This window comes from Lycorma delicatula, chromosome 3 (assembly GCF_047948215.1).
Source record: "Lycorma delicatula isolate Av1 chromosome 3, ASM4794821v1, whole genome shotgun sequence".
Taxonomy (NCBI): domain Eukaryota; kingdom Metazoa; phylum Arthropoda; class Insecta; order Hemiptera; family Fulgoridae; genus Lycorma; species Lycorma delicatula.
In genome coordinates, this window is record NC_134457.1 from 49,793,135 (window position 1) to 49,819,350 (window position 26,216).

A 26,216-nucleotide genomic window follows, 5' to 3' on the forward strand; every position below is an offset into this window, starting at 1 on the left:
ACACATTTCCTTAGTTATAATACTTGGATTGTCTGTATTTATTTTAACAATAGATAAAATCACAATACATTAACTATGTTTATATATGTCAGACAATTACAATGTTTGTTAATTTATCATTTAGCGTTTATCTGCTGACGTAATTATAATTACGCTTGTTGAGAATAGGCCTACATTTTTACATTTAAAAATATACCATAACGTTTCTTTTTATGGCAAAATACTTAATCATTTATAAAGAGCAGAATTAAAAAAATATTTAAAAGTAATCCCTAATACCATCCAGCAACATAAAATAAAACGTTGCATTTAAGAGAAAGCAATTTGATTCTGCGTGTGAAAATTAAACTGAATGTTTTCAGTTTGGATAATAGGCACTGTACTAGCCTTCGTAATCCAAACATCAAGATTCATTCCAGCAGCTATAACTGATGCAATTGTGAGGGGAAAACTCACACAAATAATAATCTTTGGTGAATACAAAGCAGCTCTTTTTTATTGTAATAAAAAACCAACATTTGTTAAAAAAAAGGCATTGTATTGGAATTGTTTAGGACATTAGACTGCAGCAATACAAGGTATCATATATCTAACAAAAAAATAAAGGTCATGAAAATTTTTTTTATTCTCAGATAACTAGTGCGCTTGAGTTGCAGCATCTACAACTTCAGTAAGTTGAATGATTAAAAAATATTTTTTCAACATGATTCTGATAAAATGATAAATCAACTATTACACCACATGATTACCATTAAAAATGCTAAATAAGACACACCTTTACATGTAACTCAAAAATCTTAAGTTAAAATTTTGGCTTAGTAAAGGTTGTAGTAACAATCTGAAATTTAAGTTTTCTAATGGGCATACAAACCAAATTCGAATCAAACTTCAGAAAGTTTTCTGTCAGCTTTGTGATCAACCTCAGAGGATGGTCTTTATCAAGGTTTATATTTAAAATTAAAATAATCACTATCCACAATGGACTAAAGCCAAGGAAAATGTCTACACAATATACAGTATTGTTGTAGGGCTACTTTGTAACAAGAGAGTGAAATAAATCATGAACTTTTGTACTAAAATGTTACTACGAGAGCCATTTGGAAAGTAACCGCTGGCTATAAATAAAACACAGTTGCAGGTAAATACATTATATACATCTTAAAACTACATCTTTCCTCTACGTTTCAATACAATTACCATTTAAATATAGGCACTTACAGTACCTTGTCACTAACTTAGAAGTTCCAGCTGCAAAAAAATCTCCTGCCTGTTCCTTACTTACAGAACTTATGGTAGCCTAACTTTTCTGTCACTAACTCAAACAAAACACTCCTGGGAATTTGTGGGAATTAATTGGAAAGCTCCGAGATGGTAAAACGTCGATTTTCACGCATCACAGCGTCAATCTTTTGAATGAATTCATGATTGACCACAGATGGACGACCACTCCTTTCTTTGTCATCACGTTTTTTCGTCCACTTTTGAAAGATTATGCTGAACAAAGAATAAATTCTTTGTTCAGCATAATAATTCATTTAGTTCAATTAATATAATTCAAGTTCAATATTGTATTTAGTCAAGTATATAGTATTAACTACTACTGTTAATATAGTTTCAGTTCAGTTAAAATACCAGAGTATATACAATAATTCTTCAAATGTATAGGGCATATGTTTTAAAAATCAAAATGAATCAAATACACATACAAACATACATCTCTACATAATTATAAATTAAATATATGTTAAAATTCAGTAATTAACTTTTTTTAATAACTTAAATATCTAAGTACTAGTTTCATATTTAAAACTTCTTATATCCACCACGGTAAGATAATGAATAATCATAACTACTCATGATTTAATTTATTTTCCTGTGAAATAAAAATATGCACCATAAACAAAATAATCTACCCAATGAACAAAAAGAAGTAAACATAACCTCTTCAGGCTGTTCTTGTCAGCCTGACAAGAGCAGTGTAGATGCACTGTATTGAAGAGTAATTCAATTAAAATGGTAAAAAAACCAGAATATTTTATCCGGAATTATATCTTCCACATAAATCATTTATTAGTATTTTATCAAGATGAATACATCTTTTTTTACTTTATAAATAATAAAAATTTAACTTATTATGCATTTTATAGGTAACTGAATTCACAAAACTAATTACACTTACATTTAAAAACTAGGACTTGAACGCTAGAATTCTCTACTTCCAAATCAGCTGGTTTGGGAAGATGCGTTCACCATTAGACCAACCCGGTTGGTTTTTTACATTTAAAAACTGATTAAATAATACCATAATATTCTGCAGTTATCTGAATGAGACAAAATAAAAAACTTCACTATTTTACCTGAAGATATAGTATGAGGACGTTCATTCATAATTGCAGTTGCAGCTCGTTCAAATTGTAATGTTTCTTGTAAATTAGGCCAAGTTGCAGTTGGATTAGGAAGAGGTGATGCGCTTCCACTGTTACTATTGACAGCTGTGACAAACCCTGTACTTGGAGTGCTTGACCCATTCTGGTCAGTTACTGTTGTTCCTTGTACATTACACTATCAAACAATATGAATAAAATGTGAAAATCATTTATAAGATTTAAAGAAAAAATGGAAGTGATAAATTCTTCTGAATGTATCCACTGCCAGTTCAATTCCAAATCATCTGATATTTTATAGAATGACCCTTGTTTTCTGACAACAATAAAATAACAAATCAATAACAGAAATGCGATTTACTCAAAACATAATGTTCTTTTTAATTAATCTAATTTAAAATATTAATTATTTTTTAATACAGAAACTTATCACTAAATTTAAAATTAAATTATATTTTAAAATTTAATTTTTAATCAATTAAAATTATCCAAAACAAGGAAAAATTATATTTCAACAAAAATACAGAGGTCAGAAAAAACTATTTCATTCAACAAATATCAGTGCAGAGATTAGAACAAACTATGTTGCTTCTTCTCCCAACATGAGAAAACATCCAAGTTGACTTGTTGACTTTATAATCCATGAACTCACAAAGTAACTTAAATATTTTGTAAGGAGATCCAAATATATCATTGCACTCTCTTCCCAGAGTTAAATAAGTATCAATCATATGTAAGGATTAAAAGGCCTTTATAATACTGAAAATTTATTTATAATTAATAAGGTTTCTTTTACTTTTAATTTACAGATTTAATGTGAGATTTTAACAATTTAAGGAACAGCAACTGCTTCTCTGCCTTTTGCCAAGAAAGTTTTCGGTTCAAATTTCAGTCAGGTTTGGCATTTTTTACACAATATAAAATTCACCTATCATCCTTCTCACCAAAATAAAAGTCAGAAACTAAAGTTAGGTGGTAGCTTGTAGCTATAAAGTAAATATTAAAACTTAGAAAACTATAAATTTATAAGTATAGTGCATACAGATTTAAATTATGTCCTTCTTAATATATATATATATATATATATATATATTCACGTAACAAAAATTATAAAATTGCCACAGCAGTGTTACTGTCATTTCATGCATGTATAATTATTTCCCTAACAGCAATTGCAAATCCCACTAGAATAACAAATCATGTTTACATCTTATCCTGTGCATTTAATGTCCAAGTCAATCAGAGAATCAATTATGAAATTTGACTTTTTATCCATGTTTTAAATACAAGAAACATGAACTCAGTTGAAATTCAGCACCAGATGTATGGACAAAATGTAATGAGTAATGGAAAGATGAGAAAATGAATCAATGAAAGATGTGAGGAAGTGTGTGATGTCATAAATGGTGAGCAGATGCCTGACTTAAAAATGATTTGATTGGTTGAGATGATTTGGTTGACTTAGAACTTTGCAAGATTCACAATTTCTTCCCTTGCTTAGTCTTTTCCAGAAACTTCAAGAACTTCATGAAATTGAAAGAAATTTTATAAAAGTAAAGGCTTTATGAAATAAAGTGAGAACTATTTTTTTTACAGGTGGATTCTTCTATGAGGAAAGAAGCCACCTACAATTTTAATTTACAGAAAATACAAATTTGGTAATCTATTATAATAAATGCCTCTAAAATGAGAGAAGGTATGAAAAAAAAAACAAATAGATAAAAAAAGTATGGTGAATGAGATAAATATAATTTATTCTTTTTTCAGATGTAATTCTTTTTTTTTTAATGGTCTAACTCAGCAATTCTCAACCTTTTTAGCACCCTAACCACCAAAATGTAAAAAAAAATATATATAACGAATATTTCATGAACCCCCCCCCCCACCATACAAACAACAAATCAATGAAACCTAGTTAAAACTGTTTAACTGCATTGATAGTGATGGGTATGAACATGCATGTATGAAGTGTACAAACATGAGCAATTTACAGGTTCTAACTTGACGTGCTCCTTGTAATTTGGTCTGCTTGCATAATATTCGCTGTAAGAGCATCACGTATGATACATTTGAATACGTTGTGCTCTCAACAGTATAAAAGGGGCGTAAGTGACTGCAGAAAGTCAGTTTAGTTTTGAATGCAAAGCATGGCTTTACTTAAGTTTTAAAAATGTAATTTTATTGAAAATAATAATAATTGGAGTTTCAGTTTTTTAGTGTGTGGTCAAATGATGTAAACAGTTTTTTGTTTGTTTTTTTTTCAATTAGATTCTTATGGAAAATAGATCAATTTGTGAAAAAATGAAGTGAGCCATCTTCATCCATTGAATATACAGGTAAAAAACAGGATTGTACCATGACATCCTGATACATCCCCCCCCCGCCATAGGGAAAGACACCCTCCACCAATCCTCTGTTCCTAGCCCTTATGGGCTTAACTGGAGTTCATCTTCAAAACCTCGACTTTTGACATATTCCAGTCCGCCTTGGCTAGGATGCCACTGATGCAAATGCCACGAGTGACATTCCCATCGGTATACTACTATTTAATCAACTTAAAACAAAACACATCTTACAGAGACTAAAGAAAGACTGAAAGGACTGAACTAAATAAAGGAACTGAACAGTAGTTCAGTTCCTTTGGGAAGTGTCCAGTACTATGGGTAGTAACCCATAGAAGGTAAAAGTGAGTTCAACACGAAACATAAAAATGAAACAGAAAAATATCACACATAACAACACAGAAACAAAACATGAACAAAAACAGAATACAAAAGAAATCCAAGCAGGACTCTTGATCCCCTCAGCAACCCTTTTCTTTGCTGTACACTACAAAACCCTCCACTATTGCCCAATCAACCTGGCTCCTCCAGTTTACACGGAGAGCCAATGCCAACCCTATAAGATCAAGCCAAAAGATGGTCTTCATGTACATTAACTCGTACTTCAAATGCTCATAAAAAACATGGTAGATGCCATCCAACTGTCCACACTGAGGACAATCCCAGAATCTACCAGGCTGAATTTCTGCAGTCTATCCCTAAAAGTACCATGGCTGGAAAGAAATTCCGTCAATTTCTTTGGGTTATCCAATTACGGTGTATCCAAGAGGCGTCTCGCAAACCAACAACATTTGGAAAAAGATCATGCATATAATGCCAAACAGCCTCTGAGAAGCATCATTGTGGTCTTTTCTGGGCTGAACATCATCTTGTGTTTATGACCCCACAGCTGAAGCATCCTGCAAGCTTGAGTGGCTTGGAGTTCAACCTCCCTACACGAGCTTCTTTCGACCAGCAAGAGCCCATCATCAGCATAAGCCACAATGCAACACCCACTGGGCAACCTCAGCCACAGGAGAGAATCAAACTCCACCACCCACAATAAAGGACCCAACACACTGACCTGGGGATATCCCTTAGACAGCGTCTTGCCAACCTCATGGCTGCCCTCGTGGGGCAGCACATCCCGATGACTAAAGTAACTTTGCATAACTTGCAATTCACTTACAGTGCATTCTCATTTTTGGAGTTGGTAAATAGCAGAAAGCCACCATCTTATTTTATTAAATGCTCCGAAAATGTAGAGGAAAATCCTTAGAACATATTCCGTGTTGCTGGTCGTTACCACACTCATCACACGGAGTATGGTGTACTTAGTACCCTTTCCAGGATGAAACCCATACTGATTCTCTATCAACAATCTTTGCAAAGTTAACCTCTTATTTACATGCAGATACAGAACCTTTTCAAAGACCTTACCAATACCCGGAAGCAACATCAAGGACCTCTACGAAGAAGTAACAGTAGGATCCTTGTCACCACCTTTAAACAACAATTTTACAATCTCCTTCTTTCAACACACACAGAAGTATCCATCAAACAACAATTTATTAAAAATTTGTGTGACAACTCTCACACTCACCCCAACCAAATAAACAAGAAGCTTCGCTGTTATTACAGCAAAGCCTGGACCTTTTCCCTACCTAAATTACAGATAGCTTGATGCACCTCAGCCTTGGTAATCTCTAAGGACACTGCACCCCTGCGGAACTGAATGACCTCTCGCCACACCTGCAGATGGTATGCAGTCTCTCCAGCTTCACTATCATTAGGCAGTAAATCATCTAGTAATATGTGTAAAATTTCAAAAGTATCAAAAATTACACTAAACCTGGTCAAGAGAGCAGACAGAAGAACATCCTTTTGTCGTTTGTGTTCCAAAACCCTATATACTACACCCCAGTGATCCCTATTCCCCTGCTCATGAACAAAAGAATGCAGGAGTCCTTTTTTGCAGCCTGGACTTTAGGAACGTAATGAGATCTCAGATTTCTGTATTCAGTAACGAGAACTGCCCATCGTTCCGGATCACCCTCACGTTGAGAAGTTCTCTGCAAATGACAAACAGCCCTTTTCATGCTGGACAGTTCCCTATTCCACCATTATGCAAACCTCTGTCGACCGGAATTCCGGGGAATTGAACAATCAGCGACATTAAGAAAAGCCGCTGACAAAGTAACTTCCAGATGTTCCAAATCCAAGACATCCAGACTCCAATCCAAAATTTGGAGCCTGATCATAAGAAAATCAATAAATTTCTTCTAGTCTGCATATCTGTGCAAGAAGTGATCCTGCTGAATCGGAACGTTATATCAGCAGCAGTTACTCAAGTCACCAGCAATCTCACAGACAACCAACCGATGAGCCCTCAAACAATCATCAAATTACCTTCCAATTACAAACACTGACAGAGATAAACCTACCAACAGCAACATCGATGTTCGTTCTACCAAGCAATCAAAGTGCCCACCATACCTATGTAGGTGGGCAACTCACCAGGTACATTATATACCTGTAGATCATGCTGGGCAAAAAGCCCTCTATTAATTTACCCCCATCATCAGTGAAACCACTACGCCACAAGAGTGACTTAACATTCACATCTGCACCAATAAGGACTGGACCAGTGCCAGAGAATCATAGGATTTTATCCCAGACCTTAAGAAGACAATCACCAGGATCTCTATACTGGAAATATGAACTAGTAACATACAGATGGAAGTTCTGAATATTCACACGGATGACATGACGATTATTCGAGAGCTGTCAAATAAAAACACAATCAAGTTCCCTTCTGCATAAAACAGCAGACATACTTTCAGAACCACAATAGAACCTCTTCCAATGAGAAAAACCTGGCAGATTACCAGACACAATAGATGGATGCTGCAACAAAACAACATACAATCCTCTACGTAATGCAATCTCTCCAAACTCAACCTGAGCACTGTAAGCACCCTGTGCATTTAAGTGACCAAATCTAATCATTTAATGAAATAGAATTATAGTACATAACGAGAGCTTTCTGATAACACCCACAAGCTTTACAGTTCACAGAGTGCTTATGATCATTCTGGAGATGTTTGCAATTAACACAAGTCAGACCCTCTGACTTCTTTGGACACTCCTCATGTATGTGTCCTTCATCACTACAATGAGTGTAAACTGCAGGTTGTTCACAGAACTTAGCCCTGTGACCAAACCTGCAGCACTTAAAACAGCGCTGGACATGTAAATACTCCTTGACCTTACACAAAGAGAAGTCTACAAACAGTCTGCCCTCTTCAGTGAAGCGGTTGAAAAGTTTAGGACTAACCTCTCCCATGGTAGCACTCTGCCTCGCGCCTACTCAATTTAAATAATAACTGACACTCGGACTTGAATGTACCCTCATTCATCCGATCATTTTGCTCCCTAATGAAAGCCATTACTTCTTCCTCAGACAGCCGTCAATCTATGTCATAGATAATCACTTTAGAATGCCTCTTGCCTTTAGGGCTGACTTTCATGTCGAACTTTCTAACTTTAAAGGAGTCAGAGATGACCCGCACAGTTTCTGTGTCATCAGCAATGATGACTAAACCCTTTTTTGTCTCTCTAACACCACAAATTCTCAGGTTCTCCCTCTTTTGTCAAAAGACGATCTGAAACTTGTCCTTCATTTCCTTAGTTATTTTAGTAGTTACCCTCTCCTTTAGGTTGACGAACACAACCTCTGGCTGCTTAAAGGAGAATCTAGCCTCCCATCTCTCTTTCAGAACCTCTGTGTACTGTTTATGCTGAGGCAACCCCTGCTGTGGAACCACAGGAGGGACAGAAACTATCTCCCTCCCAACCTCTCTCACCTCAGGCCTAATAGTCAATTTTTCATAGCCTTGAGCCAAGGCCTCAACAATGGGTTTGAGTTCCCTGACCCTAGGGAGAATCTTACCTTGTACATTAGCCTTAGCACCTCTTGGGTTTTCCAATTAAGATATTTATTTGGTGCAACTTATTAATGGCAGGCTGTCAAGGTCTCAAAAAAAAAAACTCCAGTCTGGACTCCAACAAAGAGGAGAATTTTAGCCAGTCCGGCCTCCTATGCAGGAAGCACCCCCGGTAAACAGGAAAATGTCCCTCATGGCCACTGCGCAGCTCATCTGTTATTTCAAAAAATATCAACCAATGATCGCTAGAACAGTCGTCGACCACAGACCAGTCAAGGACCTCGCCAGGGATGTCCCTACAAATGGTGAGGGGTCAATATTTGTACCTGAAAAGGCCCTTTGTCCATTAACCGTACTGACATAAGTGGCCAACTGGTCTGCAACATGATTGTTAAAGAGCTCAAAATTGTGCTGCGCGATGAAACTGTCAATTAGGCCACCGCCATGATCAGTGATCCCACTGTACCAGAAAAGCAACTTCACATTAACATCGGCACCAATAAGGATTGGCCCATTACCCACAATATGAAGGATCCTATCCCATCTCACTAGGTGTTCCTCAGTCGAATCCCTGTACTGGAAATATGAACTAACAACTGTAAGGTTCTGGCCGCGAAATGGCGAATGGGTTTCTGACGCACAAGATGATGTGCGTCAGAAACCTGCCATATAAAGACACTACCAAGCAACTTCCTGCATAGAATAGCAGACATACAGGTATGTATGCCCTACACAAAACTTTTTCCAGCTATGAAAGCCTGGCAGATCACCCCTAATTAAATATGGGTGCTGCAGAAGGATAACATTGAGACTCTCTCTCTACAATCTCACCTAACTCAACCTGGACTACATAAGCACCCTGGGTATTTAGTTGACTTAAACTAAACACCTAAGGAATTAAAGTACAGCACAATGGCTCTTATGTAACAGCCACATTCCCTACTAACAACTGGGTGCTCATGATTCTTGTGCAACCTCTTACAGTTAGCACAGGCTAGAGCCTCGGACCTATGCAAACAATTGTACAATGACAGTTGTTTAAATTATGGATTTACCTCATTGGATGGAAAGCTACAGTACGTTGTTTACTTTCAAGTCCTTTCTAATGAAAACATGAAGCCAAAATTAAATAATTAATCTGACACTTGGAAACTAAACATCCGGATCATAAAAGCCAAACCCTTGGAATTTTTCAGAAGAAAATTCCAAATTTACCTACTTTGAGAAATCAATAAGCTTCTACTTTTAAATCAAGCCATACTGATAAAAGTACACTTGAAGCATCTCATTTCATACCATTAATAGCAGCTATGATGTCCAAATCCCATACAATCGCAAAAAACCTGATAATGACTACTGCAATTGATATGGTCAATGTTTTAATAAGCATGGAAAAAGAAAAAAAATTCTGCTTTCTAACGACACAGTGTCCAGGTGAATCGATGACATGGATGCTGATGTTCGCATCCAGATAATTCAGCAAGTGAGTTCAAGTGAATTTTTTAATATTCAATTTGATGAATTAACAGACATGGTAAATATTTCTCAGTTTTAATGTTTTGTGAGATATGAATGCAATACAGACAGACCAATCAAAGAAAATATGTTGTTTTGCAAATTAATACTTGGTCATGTAACAGGACAATGTCTTTTTGCTGTTTTTTTTTAAGCTACTAAAAACTATAACATAGATTGAACAAAATAAATTGAACTATGTAGTGATGGTGCAAAGGCGATAACAAGAAAGAACAGTGGATTTATGAAAAATTAAAAGATTGTCTTGTACTGAGGGCAGAATGGACACATGCACTGCTCTTGCCACAGAAAATATGCTGGAAAATCTCAAACGAATTCTTTGCAAAGCTATAAAAATGGTTAATTTTTTTAAAAGTTGACCATTATACAATAGGCTGTTTTGTTGAACTATGCGATGAAATGGGCAAAAAGAAGAAAAAATCACTTTTGGACAGCCTCTTTTTTTTGGGAAAATTCTATTCCATACAAAGTTAGATGGTTATCCTGGGAATAGTTATGGTTATTGGAAGTGCGAGATGAATTAATAAAATTTTAACAGGATAAACAAACGCCATTCATAATGTTTTTACAAAATAATGAGTATATATTGCTGTTGGCTTATTTAGCCAATGTATTTCGCATTTAAACAACTTAAATGTAAATTTACAAAGATGCGATAAAAACATTTTATTAATGATAGACAAACTTCATGCTTTCATTAAGAAGCTTGATATCTGGATTATTCGCCATCAAAGCAAAAATTTTGATATGTTTCCACTTATATCCAATTACACTGAGAAAAATTTGGATGAAGAAGACACTATTATTCACCACAGTTTGAATAGCATGAAGATGCATTTCTATGAGCTAAAAATTCAGTTGGCGGAGTATTTCCCAGAAAATAAAAATGATTTCTCAAAGAGGTGGGTAGCGAATCCATTTAGTGAAAAAGTTGTTGCAGCCGCCATATTACCAGTTGATTTACGATCAGCTCATCGAAAGGCCTGCCAATAAAAAATGTTACAACTACAATTCACATCTGAATTTTTAGATAAGTTTTGGCTTGCTTATCAAAGTGAATATGCAAATTTAGTTACCGAAACATTAAAAATATTAATCTCTTTCGCCTCATCTTACCTCTGTGAAAAGGGCTTTTCATCAATGGTTGCACTAAAAAACTAATTAGGAATTGCCTTTTATCACTTAAAAAAATATTTGCTTTTGTGTGTTTCTAACGTGGATCCATGTATAGAGAAACTTTTAAATGAAAAATATGTCACTATCTCATTAATTTATTTTCTTTACGAAAGTACTTACTTATAAATGTAAGTAAAACATTTATAATTAATGATTTTTTTTCTCGTAAAATGATTTCATTATCATTTACATGTAAAGTTGCACGCTAATTTCGTGACTCCTGTGGGGGCTGTGACCTTCAGGTTGAGAAACGCTGATCTAACAGCACATACATTCAAAGATACCATACAGCCTAAAAAAAAAAACCAACCTTGTGTGATACCATAAGGCTTATTTTCATTCCATAAAAGTTTTTATATCAAATCTTGATATCACTCAAGCATTTAAAAAATACTTGACCATACATCATTATGATACATGAGAAGTACAAGATACTTAATTTTTTTGTTTTACCAACTAATTCAAGCACAAAGAATGCTAGTAAGGGCATCTGACACACAAATTATAATAAAAAAAGAACTTAATGTAATTGTTTTTTATGCACATTTACAAGAAAAATACTAGGTCAACATTAGTATTATATTTCATTAACTTTCTTACTGATGAAAGTATATTCTGAAATTATCCTACATAATAATCTAGCAGCTCCAATTCAAAATTTAATTACAAATATTGTATTAATCTATCAATTTTTCCTTCAGATTAAAATTGAGTAATTCTAAAAAAAATACAAATTAATTTTAACATAATTATTGATAAGGTAACTGCTAAATTTATTTAGCGATCACAGAACAACAGTACAAACCTGGGGCCGAAGGAAAAGCATATCTTGAGACGTGAATCCAGAATCTTGGGATGAAACACTGCTGAGGCGCAAAGTACCAGTAGGTGCAGCACGCTACAACACACATTCCACTAACAATCTACATGCCACATACACAACAACTACATGCAGAAAACTAACATAAATAAATAAATATAATTAAAATTATAAATAAATAACTGGTAACAGAAAAAACGAAAATGTAAAAACAATCATATACATTAATTAAATAAATATATCACATTTATATTTTTTTTAAACATAATCAGAATACAAGTTAAGTAAATAACAATCATTACAAAAATGAACCATAATAAATAGTCAAATACTAATAATGCAATATTTCAAATAACATTATAAATAAGAAGCACATAATTTCTAATAAACATGAAAAAAAATTATATTTATTTTTGAAATTCAATACAAAACAAGCTACTATTATCAGAAATGAAACCATCAAACACAAAAGTTTCTTTATCATATGGTGTTTATGAATATAAGCTCAAGAACAATACAAAAAATAAAACTAAAATTTACCCTGCACTACAAGGAATCACATTGTCACCTCCTGCAATTAATTGGTCCTTATATTACCTCAGGCTGTATTCAGAATTTTGACAAAGGTCAGTTTTATGTTAAGAAAAATGTGATTTATAGATGACAAACTTTACTAAGTTAACAAGCCGCATAATTTGTATCAGATTTCTTTGAATATAGTGTTAAAAATTAAGTATTTAAAGTAAATTTTGTATCATAACTTCAATTGAAAAAGTCGAAATAACTTTAACTATAGCTTACTGTATAATATTTCACGACTAATTTTTTAATTATAAAACTACAAAATTTATGTATTTTGTTATAAAATGAATTCAGTTTTGTATTAACATTTTTAATCCTTAAAGATACCTGTTTATATATAATTCAACAAATTTGTCGAATCTGTTTGTGGAAATACTGAGGAAAGTGAAAATTGGCTTCCTATTGCTTTTATAATTGAATCAAACTACTGCACATCAGCATGTCTGTCCTACTTAAGTGCACATAACGTTTAGCTCTACAAGTGGCAACCTCACACTGTTCACCATAATAGCTGCACACTTATTACAAAAATGAAAGATTATACCTCAAATGCTTTCTTTACATGCACTATAACAATAAGTATAACTGGGACAGATAGTGTAAATAAATGCTTTGTAGTGATAAAGAATTCACTACAAACTCTGTTCCTCTACTTACTAGGGAAATTATATTCCATAAAATAGTATAATTTTATTGTATTTTGAAATACCTATAACCCAATGTGTTATTAAACATGACTAAAAATTCTCATCATCATAAAGTATCAAAGAAATATTTATGCAAGAGAATAGAAAAAGCATTTCTATTTCTTATTTAACTTATAAACTGGGTTCTGGGCTTGAATCCCGGCCAGGCTTGGAATTTTTCATATACTATAAAATTCATCCAACACCAAAAAACTGTAACTGGGCATCAGCCTGTTGTTTCTGGTGTAAACAAATAAGTAAACTCCACTGTATCAATTTTAAAAACAAATCCTCTTCAATTTCAAACTTTTATATAAAAATAAATAAAATAAAATGGAAGGGACGAAATGATTCCGGAACTGATTTAAACTTTCTCCATACTTAAAATCACAATTAAAAAAATCGGTTTGCGCCTCCACGTTGGTTCGTCTGGATAACCAGTTAGAAACGTGGAGATTTCTACTGGTGAACTAAATCGGAATCACCTCTCTGGATCACATCCAGAGTTGTAACTCGGGAATTTATTTCCATCCAAGGCTGACTTGCCTTTGAAAGTCAAATATGGAAGGTCTTTTAAGAAAAAATCCACCGTCTGGTAAATACCAGAGAAGGCTGCACTCGGATCCGGTGGGCAGCTGCTTAGAAGATAACAATGAATCGGAGCGTTTGGAAACACCCAAAAACAACACAACTTCAAAATTGAGGATAAGACACAAGCAAATAAACTACATTGTCACTCACAACATTAATTCTCTAACTCAACCTGGCAAACTAAAAACTCTAACAGACATAATGGACAAACAAAATATCCTAATCGCAGGACTTCAAGAAATGAGAAACACCGATCGAGAGCCGTTTGAATCTCAGGGTTACAGAATTTACAAAGGAATCCCCGGGAAACGTGTGATGAAGAATTGCCCACAGTTCGGAACAGGATTTGCAATCAATCTTAAAATAATTGACTCAGACGTAGAATTTAAGTCTTACTCCCCCAGGATTTCAACCTTAACCCTAAAATCAGCCAATAAATTCTACACCATAATAAATGTCCATGCTCCCACCAATGACAAAAACAATCTTAAAAAAGATAGAGAAGAGATGGACAAATTCTGGGAACTTCTTGACCAAACTGCAAACAACATAAATAAGATCCACACGAAGATTTTAATAGGGGACTTTAATGCCCAACTTGGTAAAGAACGAAGATATCGTGATATTATCGGAAAATGGCCTGCCCAAAAGAAAACTAACAAGAACGGCCAAAGACTTGTCGAATTTTGCAGAAACCATAATATGATCTCAAAATCCACCTATTTTATGAGAAAACCAAACAAATTGAAGACTTGGAAACACCCAGATTGGAAAAAAGGAGAATGGCAACTGGATCATGTTTGCATGGACCGGAATTATCACAAGGAGATTTATAATGTAAAAGTCTTGAGAGGAACAGATACTGGATCGGACCATTACTTAATTAAAGTTAAGATAAAATTCACCCCGCATAAAAAGAAAAAATCCCAACCTAAAAACAAAAGAGCTTATGATCCACATAAATTAATAAACAATGCCATCTTTGAAGAAACAACAAAAAAAATCAAATTAACTAATAATTTAAAAGAACTGACATCCCAACTGAAAGAAATAGCTGAAGAACTAGCCCCTATAAACCCAAGAAAAAAACACCAATGGTGGAATGAAGAATGTGACAAAGCAGTCAAAGACCGACACTGGGCTTGGATCAACCACCAAACCCAGAAAACTGAAGAATCTAACCATGAATTCACCAAACAAAGGAAAATAACTCAGAAAATTATAAGAGGAACCAAACGACAAGCCCAAAAAAACTTGATTCAGCAAATAGAAGAAAGTTCCAAGAAAACTAATTTCCGAGACTATTATAAAATTTTTGGTCAGGCTCTTCAAAGATATGAACCACCCACCCTTATACTGAGAGGAAAAAAAGGAAATATGGCCCACACCAATAAAGAAAATGCTGAAATTTTGGCAGAAACCTTCAATAGACTCCTCAACTGTGACGACCCCCAGAGCTTTTTGAGATTGACACTGAAACTCCAGTTAAAACTTCACCAGTAAATATCAACCCGCCAACAATTCAAGAAGTTCTCGCAGCCTTAAATGAAATAAAAAACTACAAAGCAAGTGGAGAAGACCAGCTTTTCGCAGAACTCTGGAAACACTCATCAGTTTATTCAGTCAAAACTTCCCTACATCTATGCCTCGTGAAAATATGGAACGAAGAAAAACTTCCAGAACACTGGACCACAGCCCTCATCCATCCATTACATAAAAAAGGGGATAAAACTAATCCTGAAAACTACAGAGGCATATCTCTCCTGGATTGCACATACAAAATCCTGTCGAGAATCATATACAACCGATGCAAAGACCAACTTGAACTGGAACTTGGGGAATACCAAGGGGGATTTAGGCCATGGAGAGGTTGCCCGGAGCAAATAATATCCCTAAAACTTATGATGGACTTATATAAAAGACGGAAAAAACAACTAATAATCACCTTCGTCGACTTTAAAAGGGCCTATGATTGTATACACCGACCATCCATGCTGAATATTCTGAGAAACCTGGGCCTTCACCCTAAACTCGTAAACATGATAAAATTAACTTTAACCAATACCCAGTCCAGAGTGAAATTCAGAGGTGAACTCTCTCAACCCTTCTACATAAAAACTGGATTGAGACAAGGAGACGGCCTCTCACCACTCCTTTTTAACTGCGCCCTTGAATTTGTCATGAGAAAATGGTATGAAATAAATCCCAAAAATATAAAAATGGGTACTAAGAAAAATTCCATCACACTACATTGCCTAGGATTTGCAGATGACCTCACTCTTTTAGCAAATAATATTCAAGAAGCCAAAACACAAATCATGAGCCTTCAAAACCCAGCACAAAAGATAGGGCTTCATATCTCTTTCGAAAAAACTGAACTAATGGCCATAGATCCTCTGGTAATAGAGCACATTACGGTAAACAATCAGAAAATTAAAATAGTAAAACAATTTAAATATCTAGGGGAAATAATAACTTATAATTTAAATGAAAAAGTGACATGGCAAAACAGAACAAATAAAATGATTAAATCCCAAAAATTAACTTGGTCAACATATAACAAAAAATGCCTTTCTGCTCAAACAAAACTTAAACATTATAAAACTGTAGTACAGCCAGAAGTCACCTACGGAAGCGAGACCCTTTTCAAAATCACTCAGAAAAACCGAATTGATAAAATTCTGAAAATAGAGAGGAGAATTGTCAGAACGTGTATCAATAAAAAACACCAAAAAGAAGGCCAATGGTGGATTGTGCCAAATGAGGTGGTGTATCGAGAAATAGAGCCTGTTACTGATACTATGCGGAAAAAAAGAATCTCTTTCTTCGGTCATCTCATAAGGACACCGCAAACAAGACTGTCAAGAAATATCATTGAAAAGCTCTGGTTCCAAAAGCTAGAAGTAGGATGGATCAAAGAAATTAGAGAAGAAAGAATTGGGAATTTCCCTGACTGACCTACAGAATAAAACTGGAAAAATTACAAAGCTAAAAGATAAAAGCATTAGATTTAAACAAAAGACAGACAAACGACAAAATACAACGAAGAGGGTGTTTACGGATGAAGAAAAGAAAGCAAGATCTGAACGGATGAAGAAATACTGGGCAGCTCGAAAGAGTAAAATAACACGCTTTTCTCAGAAAAGATCCAACTAAAATTGACTTAAGTGGTCCCATGTTGGCCGTAAAAGCATAATAATAATAATAATAAAAAATGGAAATAAAAATAAAAATGGAAGAGCCAACAAAATAAGTGATTAAAAATACACTATTTATAGATTTAAAAAGATCTTTTTCTATAAATTGACAGTTTACTTAGCAGCATTAACTCTCCCTTAAAATATTCTATGTTCTGAATATTCACTACAGGTGGGACCACCTTGAAGAAAGCTCCACCTCACAAAAGATGGACCTTCTTCAAATGAAATTTATTGGTTTCCATCACACGATATGACAGAAAACTTGATGTGACAGATATGCACAAGAACTGCAGTAACTTTATGACAAATTTTTTTTATATTTTTCAATATATCATGAGGATGGATTTCTGTAGTATACCTTACTCTTAAAACAGCCCAAGAAAAAATTGCATGCTCCGAGATCTAATCTCAATAGTGGAATTTCTGTTTAATCTGATATCCAAATAAAAGTGGCATTAAAAAAACACTATGCAAAAGTTTTTAAAAATTTTAAAGTTAGCAGCAAAAATTTGACTTTTTGTATTAGCAGCAAAAAGTCAAATTGAAAATCTATACCGTTAACTATTAACAATTAAGTTAATCAATCCGTATGGTTAATCAGGCTATTGCTCATTGATGGCTATTGAAGTGATGTTGACACAGTTTTTGTGCAGCTATAAAACTATCACCAATTTTCATAAAAGTTTTAATCACAAAAGTACAGATGGATAGTTTAGTTAGTTATATGTTAAGTTTATTTAGTTTGTTGCTTATTATTTTGTGGGTGATTTGGATACCTGAGTTGTATGCTGAACTCGTCCCTAACACTGGGTAGGATAGTGGTTGCATCAGCTCAGTCAGGTCAGGTGGTCCTGTTTGAGACCTGATAAAATTATTTATGATTGTGGGTTCTGAGCTAGGCACGGTATACCAAATGTCGCTTGTGGCATTCACATCAGTGGCATCTTGACAGAAGCCAACTGAGATATGTCTAGAGGCAATGTAGATGACCTTCGGTAAAGATCCTAAAGGCTAGGTACAGACAGGGTGATGTGATGGTTGGACCCGTCACATGGTGGGTGTCTTCCCTGCAGGGTCAAGATGTCCCATACAAAACTCCATTGCAACTAATTGGAATAGAAATAAGATCTATTATTACTGAATGTTACCAAACATATACAAATGTTGCTGAAGAAAAAAACTACATTTATAATTAGTTGTTTCAATGGTTCACCCGTTATATTTTTAATTCACTTTCTTAAAAGATTAATGGCAAATTATGAAAAAAAAATTAGCAAAATTAAAATGTTTATGCATGAAAGAAGTTAAAAAAAATTTAATTACTACCAATCATTAAAATTTATAACTCATAATTATTTCAAAAGAAAAAATTACTCAGGCCTTTTACACTAACAAAGACTTATACAAAGATGTACAAATAAAGATTTACGACATAAACTAACTACAGTAAAAATAAAAATAATTGAAAACAAATAATTTTTCTTTAAATATATGAGATAGATAGCAGTCAAACTTGAGAACAGAGACATTGCAAAAATTTACCAATAATCAAAACAATACTTACCTTTTAAATAACATAAGAAAAGAATTTTTTTCTCTCTCTATGAGTGTACACATGTGTGTATTCACACTGCATTAATTATTATAAAATTGAGTTTATTTTATGAATAATTATGATGAATAATTTATCAATTTTAATTAATTTCAATCTAAGCTGTTAAAACAGCTTAGATTTCTACAGTGCCTAAAGGCACTGTAGAAACATTCTTAGTTGGCAAAAATAACAACTATACAAAATGATACATAACTAATCATTTTATGAGTGCTCAGTATAATGGTTAGTGTTCATGTAAATATGAGTTTTTTTATCTCATTCTCCATCAATTCTGTTACAATTGGATCTGTTAATGTTAGCATTCAATATTCTGTTTTTATTATAAATATTTTGTTTTTTAACAGCTCTCACATAAGAACTAGAAATTTCAGTGTACAATTACAAAATCATGAATATACTAAATATTCATAAATAAAGATCCAATTTTTTTTTTTTTAAATAGAAACATTTACGTAATGTTATCATCAGTACTGTCAGCCATATGAAACATTTAAATTATTTTTATCAATATTATTATTATTTGAATTAGTAAAAACAAGGCGTAGAAGATGAATAAAATAAAAAGTGAAAAAATGCCAGACCCTGCAAACAATTGAACCGTGACTAGATGAGAAAAACTAGAATGCTAATCATTTCACTATCAGCCTAACAAACATTATAGATTGATCTACTAATCTATTTTAATTGTCAAGCATTTACAACAATTATAACATATAGTTGTAATAGTAATTTCAACAATTAAAAAATGTTTACATGTGACAATACCATATTTATAAAAAATAAATACAGCTTTAATGAGATACATTTATAATACAACCATACGACAAGGTGATTAGCCAAAATTCAAGGAAATTTGATGCATCAAATTTCCTTGATATAATGAATTCACAAGCACCTTCAGTGTGCTAGTAAAGAAATAAAGTAGTTTAAGTTAATTAAAGAAGCAGTAATGGTAATAACATATACTTACTGCATGTATCACCATCATTTATTTTATTTAAATTTTAAATTAAGATAAGAAAAATAAATATGAATTTCTCAATATGTTCTGTACATTATAAGTAGGTCATCAAGTTTGTTCAAACTTTATGAAGTATGAACAAATGAGCATACACATACACTCACATAGTTGACAAGTGATTTGCACAAGGGTTCAGAAAATAATCCAGATTAGAGTGTATTCTTTCAATAATATCAATATTAATAAAAATTATTAATTAAATAAATTATCATTACATTAATCATTAACTAAAAATATTTTTTTTATAAGTAACAAAATGATAAACATGACTTAGGTCAAAGTTTTACATTAATGAAGTACTATATTCAATTTTTTACCAGATTCCTTCCTCAAAATTACAGTTTTCAAAATAGGGATAATTTTTTCCCCCAAAATTGCACTGTTTATACATTTTATTGTATTGACCATAAAAAAATTAATTAAATAGAAACAGATTTTTTTCTTCTTGAGTAACTTTTTTTAACCAATAACATGTTACCATTTTTAAAAAATATAAATATGTCAAATTTAAAAGAAATGGCAGAAGTGAATATAAATGAAATAATTAATTAATACAGTGTTTACTGCTATCATGTTTCTATTTTATAAATATGTTGGAATAAATCTAAAATTTTTTAGATAATGACCTGTGACAAAGATCGATGCCAGTAGTGGTGGCTAGGTGAATGATGTGATTTGGTGCTACCACTGGACGAACTATTTAGTGAACTGATACTGCACATGCTTGATTTTCGAGAACCCAATGAACTGGGTGAACTGGGCGGAGTCTGAAAAGTCCATGTATTATCTATGCATTTTAAATCTGTAATAACCTGTAATGGACAAAAAATTTGTAAAAAACAAAATATAATTTTGGGTTGATTTAATAAATCTAAAAAAATCTATTTGAATACAAAAAAGAAATTTAACACAATTTCATAAAACAGAATCTAAGATAGAACACAATGGTAAAATAAATCAAACTAAATTTGATAAAAAAAAAGAACAATCATATCTTAATAATCATTTAAACTATTTTACACTGAAATTTACAAACATTTTGAAAATTATCAGTTCAGTCCAAGGATAGTTTGTATAAATATGTATTGACAGAAATATTTCTGTTATCAACAGTAGAAACAAAACTATTTTCATTAACTAAAAAAACAAATTTTATATCTCAATATTATCAGTTATTACAATATTATGTAATTACAACAACAAATTCAGATAACTAGAAAAAAATTAAAATAAAATTCTATAAATTGTATCACAAACTTAAAAAGTGAGTTGAGTTTACATAAAAGAGATAAGAGTAATGTTTTCACTATGGTGTTCTTTTAAAGTAGAGGCTAAAGCATTCCTTGATATTTTGAATTTCTTAATTTAAAATTAGAAAAAAAAAATGGCATTTTAAAACAGTATAATCTTCTAACAGATAATTACGGGTACGAGTTAAATCATGTTCAACTGTTTTCAAGCAATTAAAATGTTTCTGTATCACAATAGTATGAATCAGAAAGCCATTCTTATATGTTTTAAAAGAATAAAACATCTTGCAATAGATATTTAAAATAGTTTGAAATTTCATTCGTCTAACTTAACAAGATGAAAATTATAAAATACACTTTTTATAAAAATATGTAAATTCACATTAACACGTTACACATTCACAAAAATGTGATTTAGTAACTTTAACAATACTAAATAATTACAAACAAAATAAATCTCAAGAATAATCATCACAAAGGGTAATAACTACTAACCAAAAAAATTATATGACGTCATAAAGATGATTAACTACCTCTATGATGACATTACTTAAATTTACTTTTTCATGAGAGTATGAATATTTTGTCAATAGTGCCATTATTTTTTACGCTGCTCACAAATTTAACAATTTCTTATCACATACTATCAATACCAATCTAACTTATAATAACTCGATAAATTTTTATGCAACAGAAAGTACAGTTTTATATTAAATATTTATACCTGTTCACTAGCAGGCGGGAGAGTGTAAGGATCTGCAGTATGTTTTTCCAGCTGATCAACAACTTCTTGTAAGTGTGATAACTCTGACAACATTGCAACTTCTTCATCCTGCAATAAAAAGTTACAAATGAATATTAGATAAATTATCAACTTGCAATAATTTTGAATCACTTACACATTCAATTATCTATACTTCAAATTTGAATCTTTAAATTTATTAAGTGTGTACATATACAGTACAATTACTAAATCAGAAAACACACAAATTCACCGGGAAAACATAAATTTAATTGCTTTACTTCTAATAATGATAAGATAATATGATTTAAAAACAAACTAATAAAAATAGTTTTATCTGTATCTATCCTAATTATAAAACAAAAAGTTTTCAAGAGTAAAAATTATAGCACAGATTTCAAGGCGACAGTAATTTTCTATTTATTCTTACTTTTCTTTTGTAAAACTGCCCTAAAACATGAATTAAGTGACTCTCCCATTCACCTCTATGCTGTGCATCCTTTTTTATTTGAACATAACTCCTTTCTTCATCACACCTAACATATTAGTGATTTTTCTTCCTCTTCCTGTTTTCCCTTCAAAGATTCTGTTCTAAAAGCAGTTTATTCTCAATGTATGCCCAATTCATGACATTTTCCTTTTTGTAATATCTTTCAACAGTCATCTTTTTTCAACCATTTTCTTAGCACTTCATTTCTAACTCTGTTACACAATTTTATTTTCTCCATTTTTCAACAAAACCATATTTTAAAACTTAAAGAGATATTTCTCTTCCTTCTTGTCAGCCCATGTTTCCCCTCCATACATTATTACATTCCAAATAGAACATTCTATGAACTTTTCCTTTTCCAACAGTATTTTTCTTGCTGTTAGTAATCCTTAAAACCTTCCAAATTTTTCATCCTTCTGATTTTCCAATCAATTCTGCTTCTTATCTTCTCAATAAAGCAAAGTATATTGTATATCAAGGTTCATTCACCTTGAATGAAGTCTAGTACTTATTAAGTATTTCAATTTTATTTTCCTCATAATTTTTGTTTTGCCAAAATAATTTTCAATATGAACTTACATACACACATACAACTGATCTGACTAACAAACAGTGTAAAAGGTGAGTCAAAAAGTATTTGTGAATCATTTCTAAATTCATTCAGGAAGCCAATAGTTTACAATCTATCAGTTCATCATAACCAGCCGATGATTCAGAAAATCATAATGAAGTTTTAAAGCAGGAGTGCGAAAGGGCCTTAAAGAAATAAAAATTTTACCAACATACAGATATCAGATATAAAACAGAGATCATATATTAGCAAACATCAGTAACCTGTAATATGTTGAAGGCTGTCCATTGATGAAGTAATAAGTTTAATTTAGTCTGAAGCTGCTTTATTATTTTCATCATCAAATAGTTAACATTTATACAATCTTTTATGTAATCTTATACAATATTTTATTATTATAATTTTTTATGAGTAGAGTTAAAATTGTTACGTTTTAATGCGGGTTCATTTTAAATTAAAATTCACCAAATAAAACTGCTTTATTATTCACATTTTTTGCAGGTTTTCACAGTTTCTGTCTAAATTATTCTGGTTTTACTAAATTAATTATAAATTCTACTAAATTAATGGATATACTAATAAGAAAACTACTCTCACAGAAAGCAACACTGACTGGTGTCTCATCTATCTTGATGCTTTACATTTGTTATAGTCATAAGAAAGACTGGGACAGATAATGCACAGCAACAAATCAATGTATCTTATGCAAATAATTATGGGGGAGTTTAAAAACTTATGAACCTGTTACAATTAATTTTTATTTTAAAAATATAGAAAGGAGAAAATATTCTATATTTAATTTAATGCTGAATAACTACCAAACTTACAAATTCATAGTAAGTGATTAGTTTAACTATAAATTACTTGTATGATATTTCTTATTTATTAATATATAATAAAAAGCCTCACCATATATACATTATACATAAAACACATTAACATATTCTAGAAATATAACAAATCATTCATAACTCACAACAACAGGCTTAAGAAATGCAACTAAGAGGCAAAAACGACTGCGTTCTTCAATAAGTGCCGCTCTAACAGCTTTTTTTTCTGTCTCTTCAAGAATGTGTCTACGTTCAGTAACATCCTGAAGAGAGCTCTCGACTCTTCTCTGTAAATCACTCCCAGCACATTTCTTAGCCTTCTTTTGTAAACGCAATGTATCTGTTGAACGTTTCTTTAATTCTGCTCTAGCCCTTTTGTAATCTGTAAAATATTAAGTTAACAGATTAAAAATTTAATTACTACATATGAGAATAACAAGTAAATATGAATAAATCAACCCAAATCACAATAATATTAATATTTTCCTATATATAAATATAGGAAAAACACACTCACAGTTAATTACACAAACAATTAAATACTGTAAAAAATATAAAGAAATGTGCAGATCAGTTTGTGATTTAACATTTTGCAAAACAATAAATCTAAAAGAGATAAGACTTTCTAATAAGAGATAGACCTTTCCAAAATTATGTTGTAGTTCAATACTCAAAGATGTTACAAATGCTGCTTATCCTAAGATACACTAGAAACTTGCTTAATACATGCTTGTATTTAATGGATTAGATACAATTATTTCCATTATAGATTAGATAAGATGGATTAGTCATTAAAATACAAACATGTAGGCATTTCAGCCAACAGTTTGTGGCTTTTTGTGCAGCCCCACAGAGAAAATAATCCTTGGACAGTTTCAAAGGTAAACAGAACAGCTACCCCACTAAGCTCCAATAAAGAAGTCCTACCAGTTGCCAAAAGTACCAGTATGATGATAATACAGTTGAAACCATAGTGGCCGACCCAACTCCAATGGTACTTGCCCAAGAAAAAGAACTAAAGTAATGTCTAAAAGGAGGGAAATGGAAGAGAACAATCAACTAACAAAGGGACTGCTCACACTAATTTTCTGTCTTATCCAGAACCAGTCGTTCATTATAATAAATTGTATTTTTATTTTAAATTTTATTTTTTATACTAAAACAACATGCTAGTTGTATGTGCCAAATATATTTATTTTGTTTTTAAAACAATTTTCAAATTTTTTAGTATGTTCAATCAATGATGACTTTTACATACTATGTGTAAAATGTGCAAGTTTATTAAGATTTAACTAACATATATATTTTTTCAATCTTTTTATTTAACACAATTAACAACATAACAAAATTTATATACAATTTATAGATAACAACAATCTTCTTTCTATTTCTGTTTAGCCTCTGGAACCACGTAAGACATTACTTCAGAGGATGAATGAGGATGATATGTATGAGTGTAAATGAAGCGTACTCTTGTACAGTCTCAGGTAAACCATTCCTGAGATGTGTGGTTAATTGAAGCTTAACAACCAAAGAACACTGGTATCCACCAACTAGTATTCAAATCCGTACAAAAGTAACTTCCTTTACTAGGATTTGAACCTTAGAACACTCAACTTCAAAATCAGCTGATTTGCAAAGACGTGTTAACCACTAGACCATTCCAACCCTGTAGGGGGAAGACACCCACCTTGTAAAATTACCAGTTGCCACACCGCCCCCTCCATTCCAAGCCCTGAGGAGCTTTACCTGAGGTTGTATTTAGACCCTCTAACTGATTACATCTCACAGTCATCAGCCAGGCCTAGTCGGGATGCCACCACTAGACTAACCCAGTGGGTGAAATAACAATAATCTGAGCTAAATCTATTAAACACATTATTACAAGTCACTTTTATGTCCATCTGTTTTGGTGCTGTTATTGCATCAATCGCTATTGTTGGCAGCATCTTTGATTTTGGAAAACATATGTTTAGAAATTCAAATTCAGATTTATTACTTTTGAACACAGTTTAATTACATCACAAAATGGAAGTTTTTAAAATGTTATATTTAATTTGATTTGGTCTCTGATTAAAACAAAATTAGTTTATGTAGTGTCTCAGTATGTGTCTAATTTCTATTAGGTGATTTTCAAAGGTAATTCTAATATGGGTAGTGTCTATTATGCATTTTTTGGTGTTATCTTGGTGTTTAGTGTTATCTTGCGTCATCAAGTGTTTCATTTTTGTTTTCTACTTTAAGTAAAAATTTGCCATGCAGTTAGCCACTAATTTGTGTCATGTATTTTTTGCACAGAGTCTTCAATAAATACTATACAATAAAATAATTTTGTTTGACAGAACATCAAAATAACTTTTTTATTCAATAAGGACATGTTAAACAAACAAAGGGTGCACTGTTAACAAAATTGCTAATTTTCAATAAGACCAAGCAATTAGTCATGGGGAGTTT

At 32.3% G+C, this 26,216-nt stretch overlaps 1 protein-coding gene across 3 annotated transcripts in view; it reads right to left on the minus strand.

Moving 5' to 3' along the window:
- Window positions 1-26,216, minus strand: part of LOC142321586 (uncharacterized) — a 419,684-nt gene that overhangs the window by 23,865 nt on the left and 369,603 nt on the right. For 2 of the 3 annotated variants that reach the window (XM_075359799.1, XM_075359797.1), the window contains exons 6-10: window positions 23,909-24,144; window positions 21,854-21,961; window positions 20,506-20,691; window positions 12,170-12,262; window positions 2,358-2,562 (exon numbers count right to left, since the gene is read on the minus strand). In XM_075359799.1, coding sequence (XP_075215914.1) covers window positions 2,358-2,562; window positions 12,170-12,262; window positions 20,506-20,691; window positions 21,854-21,961; window positions 23,909-24,144 — 828 coding nt within the window. The remainder of the gene's footprint in view (window positions 1-2,357; window positions 2,563-12,169; window positions 12,263-20,505; window positions 20,692-21,853; window positions 21,962-23,908; window positions 24,145-26,216) is intronic. The other variant, XM_075359798.1, reaches the window with a different exon arrangement.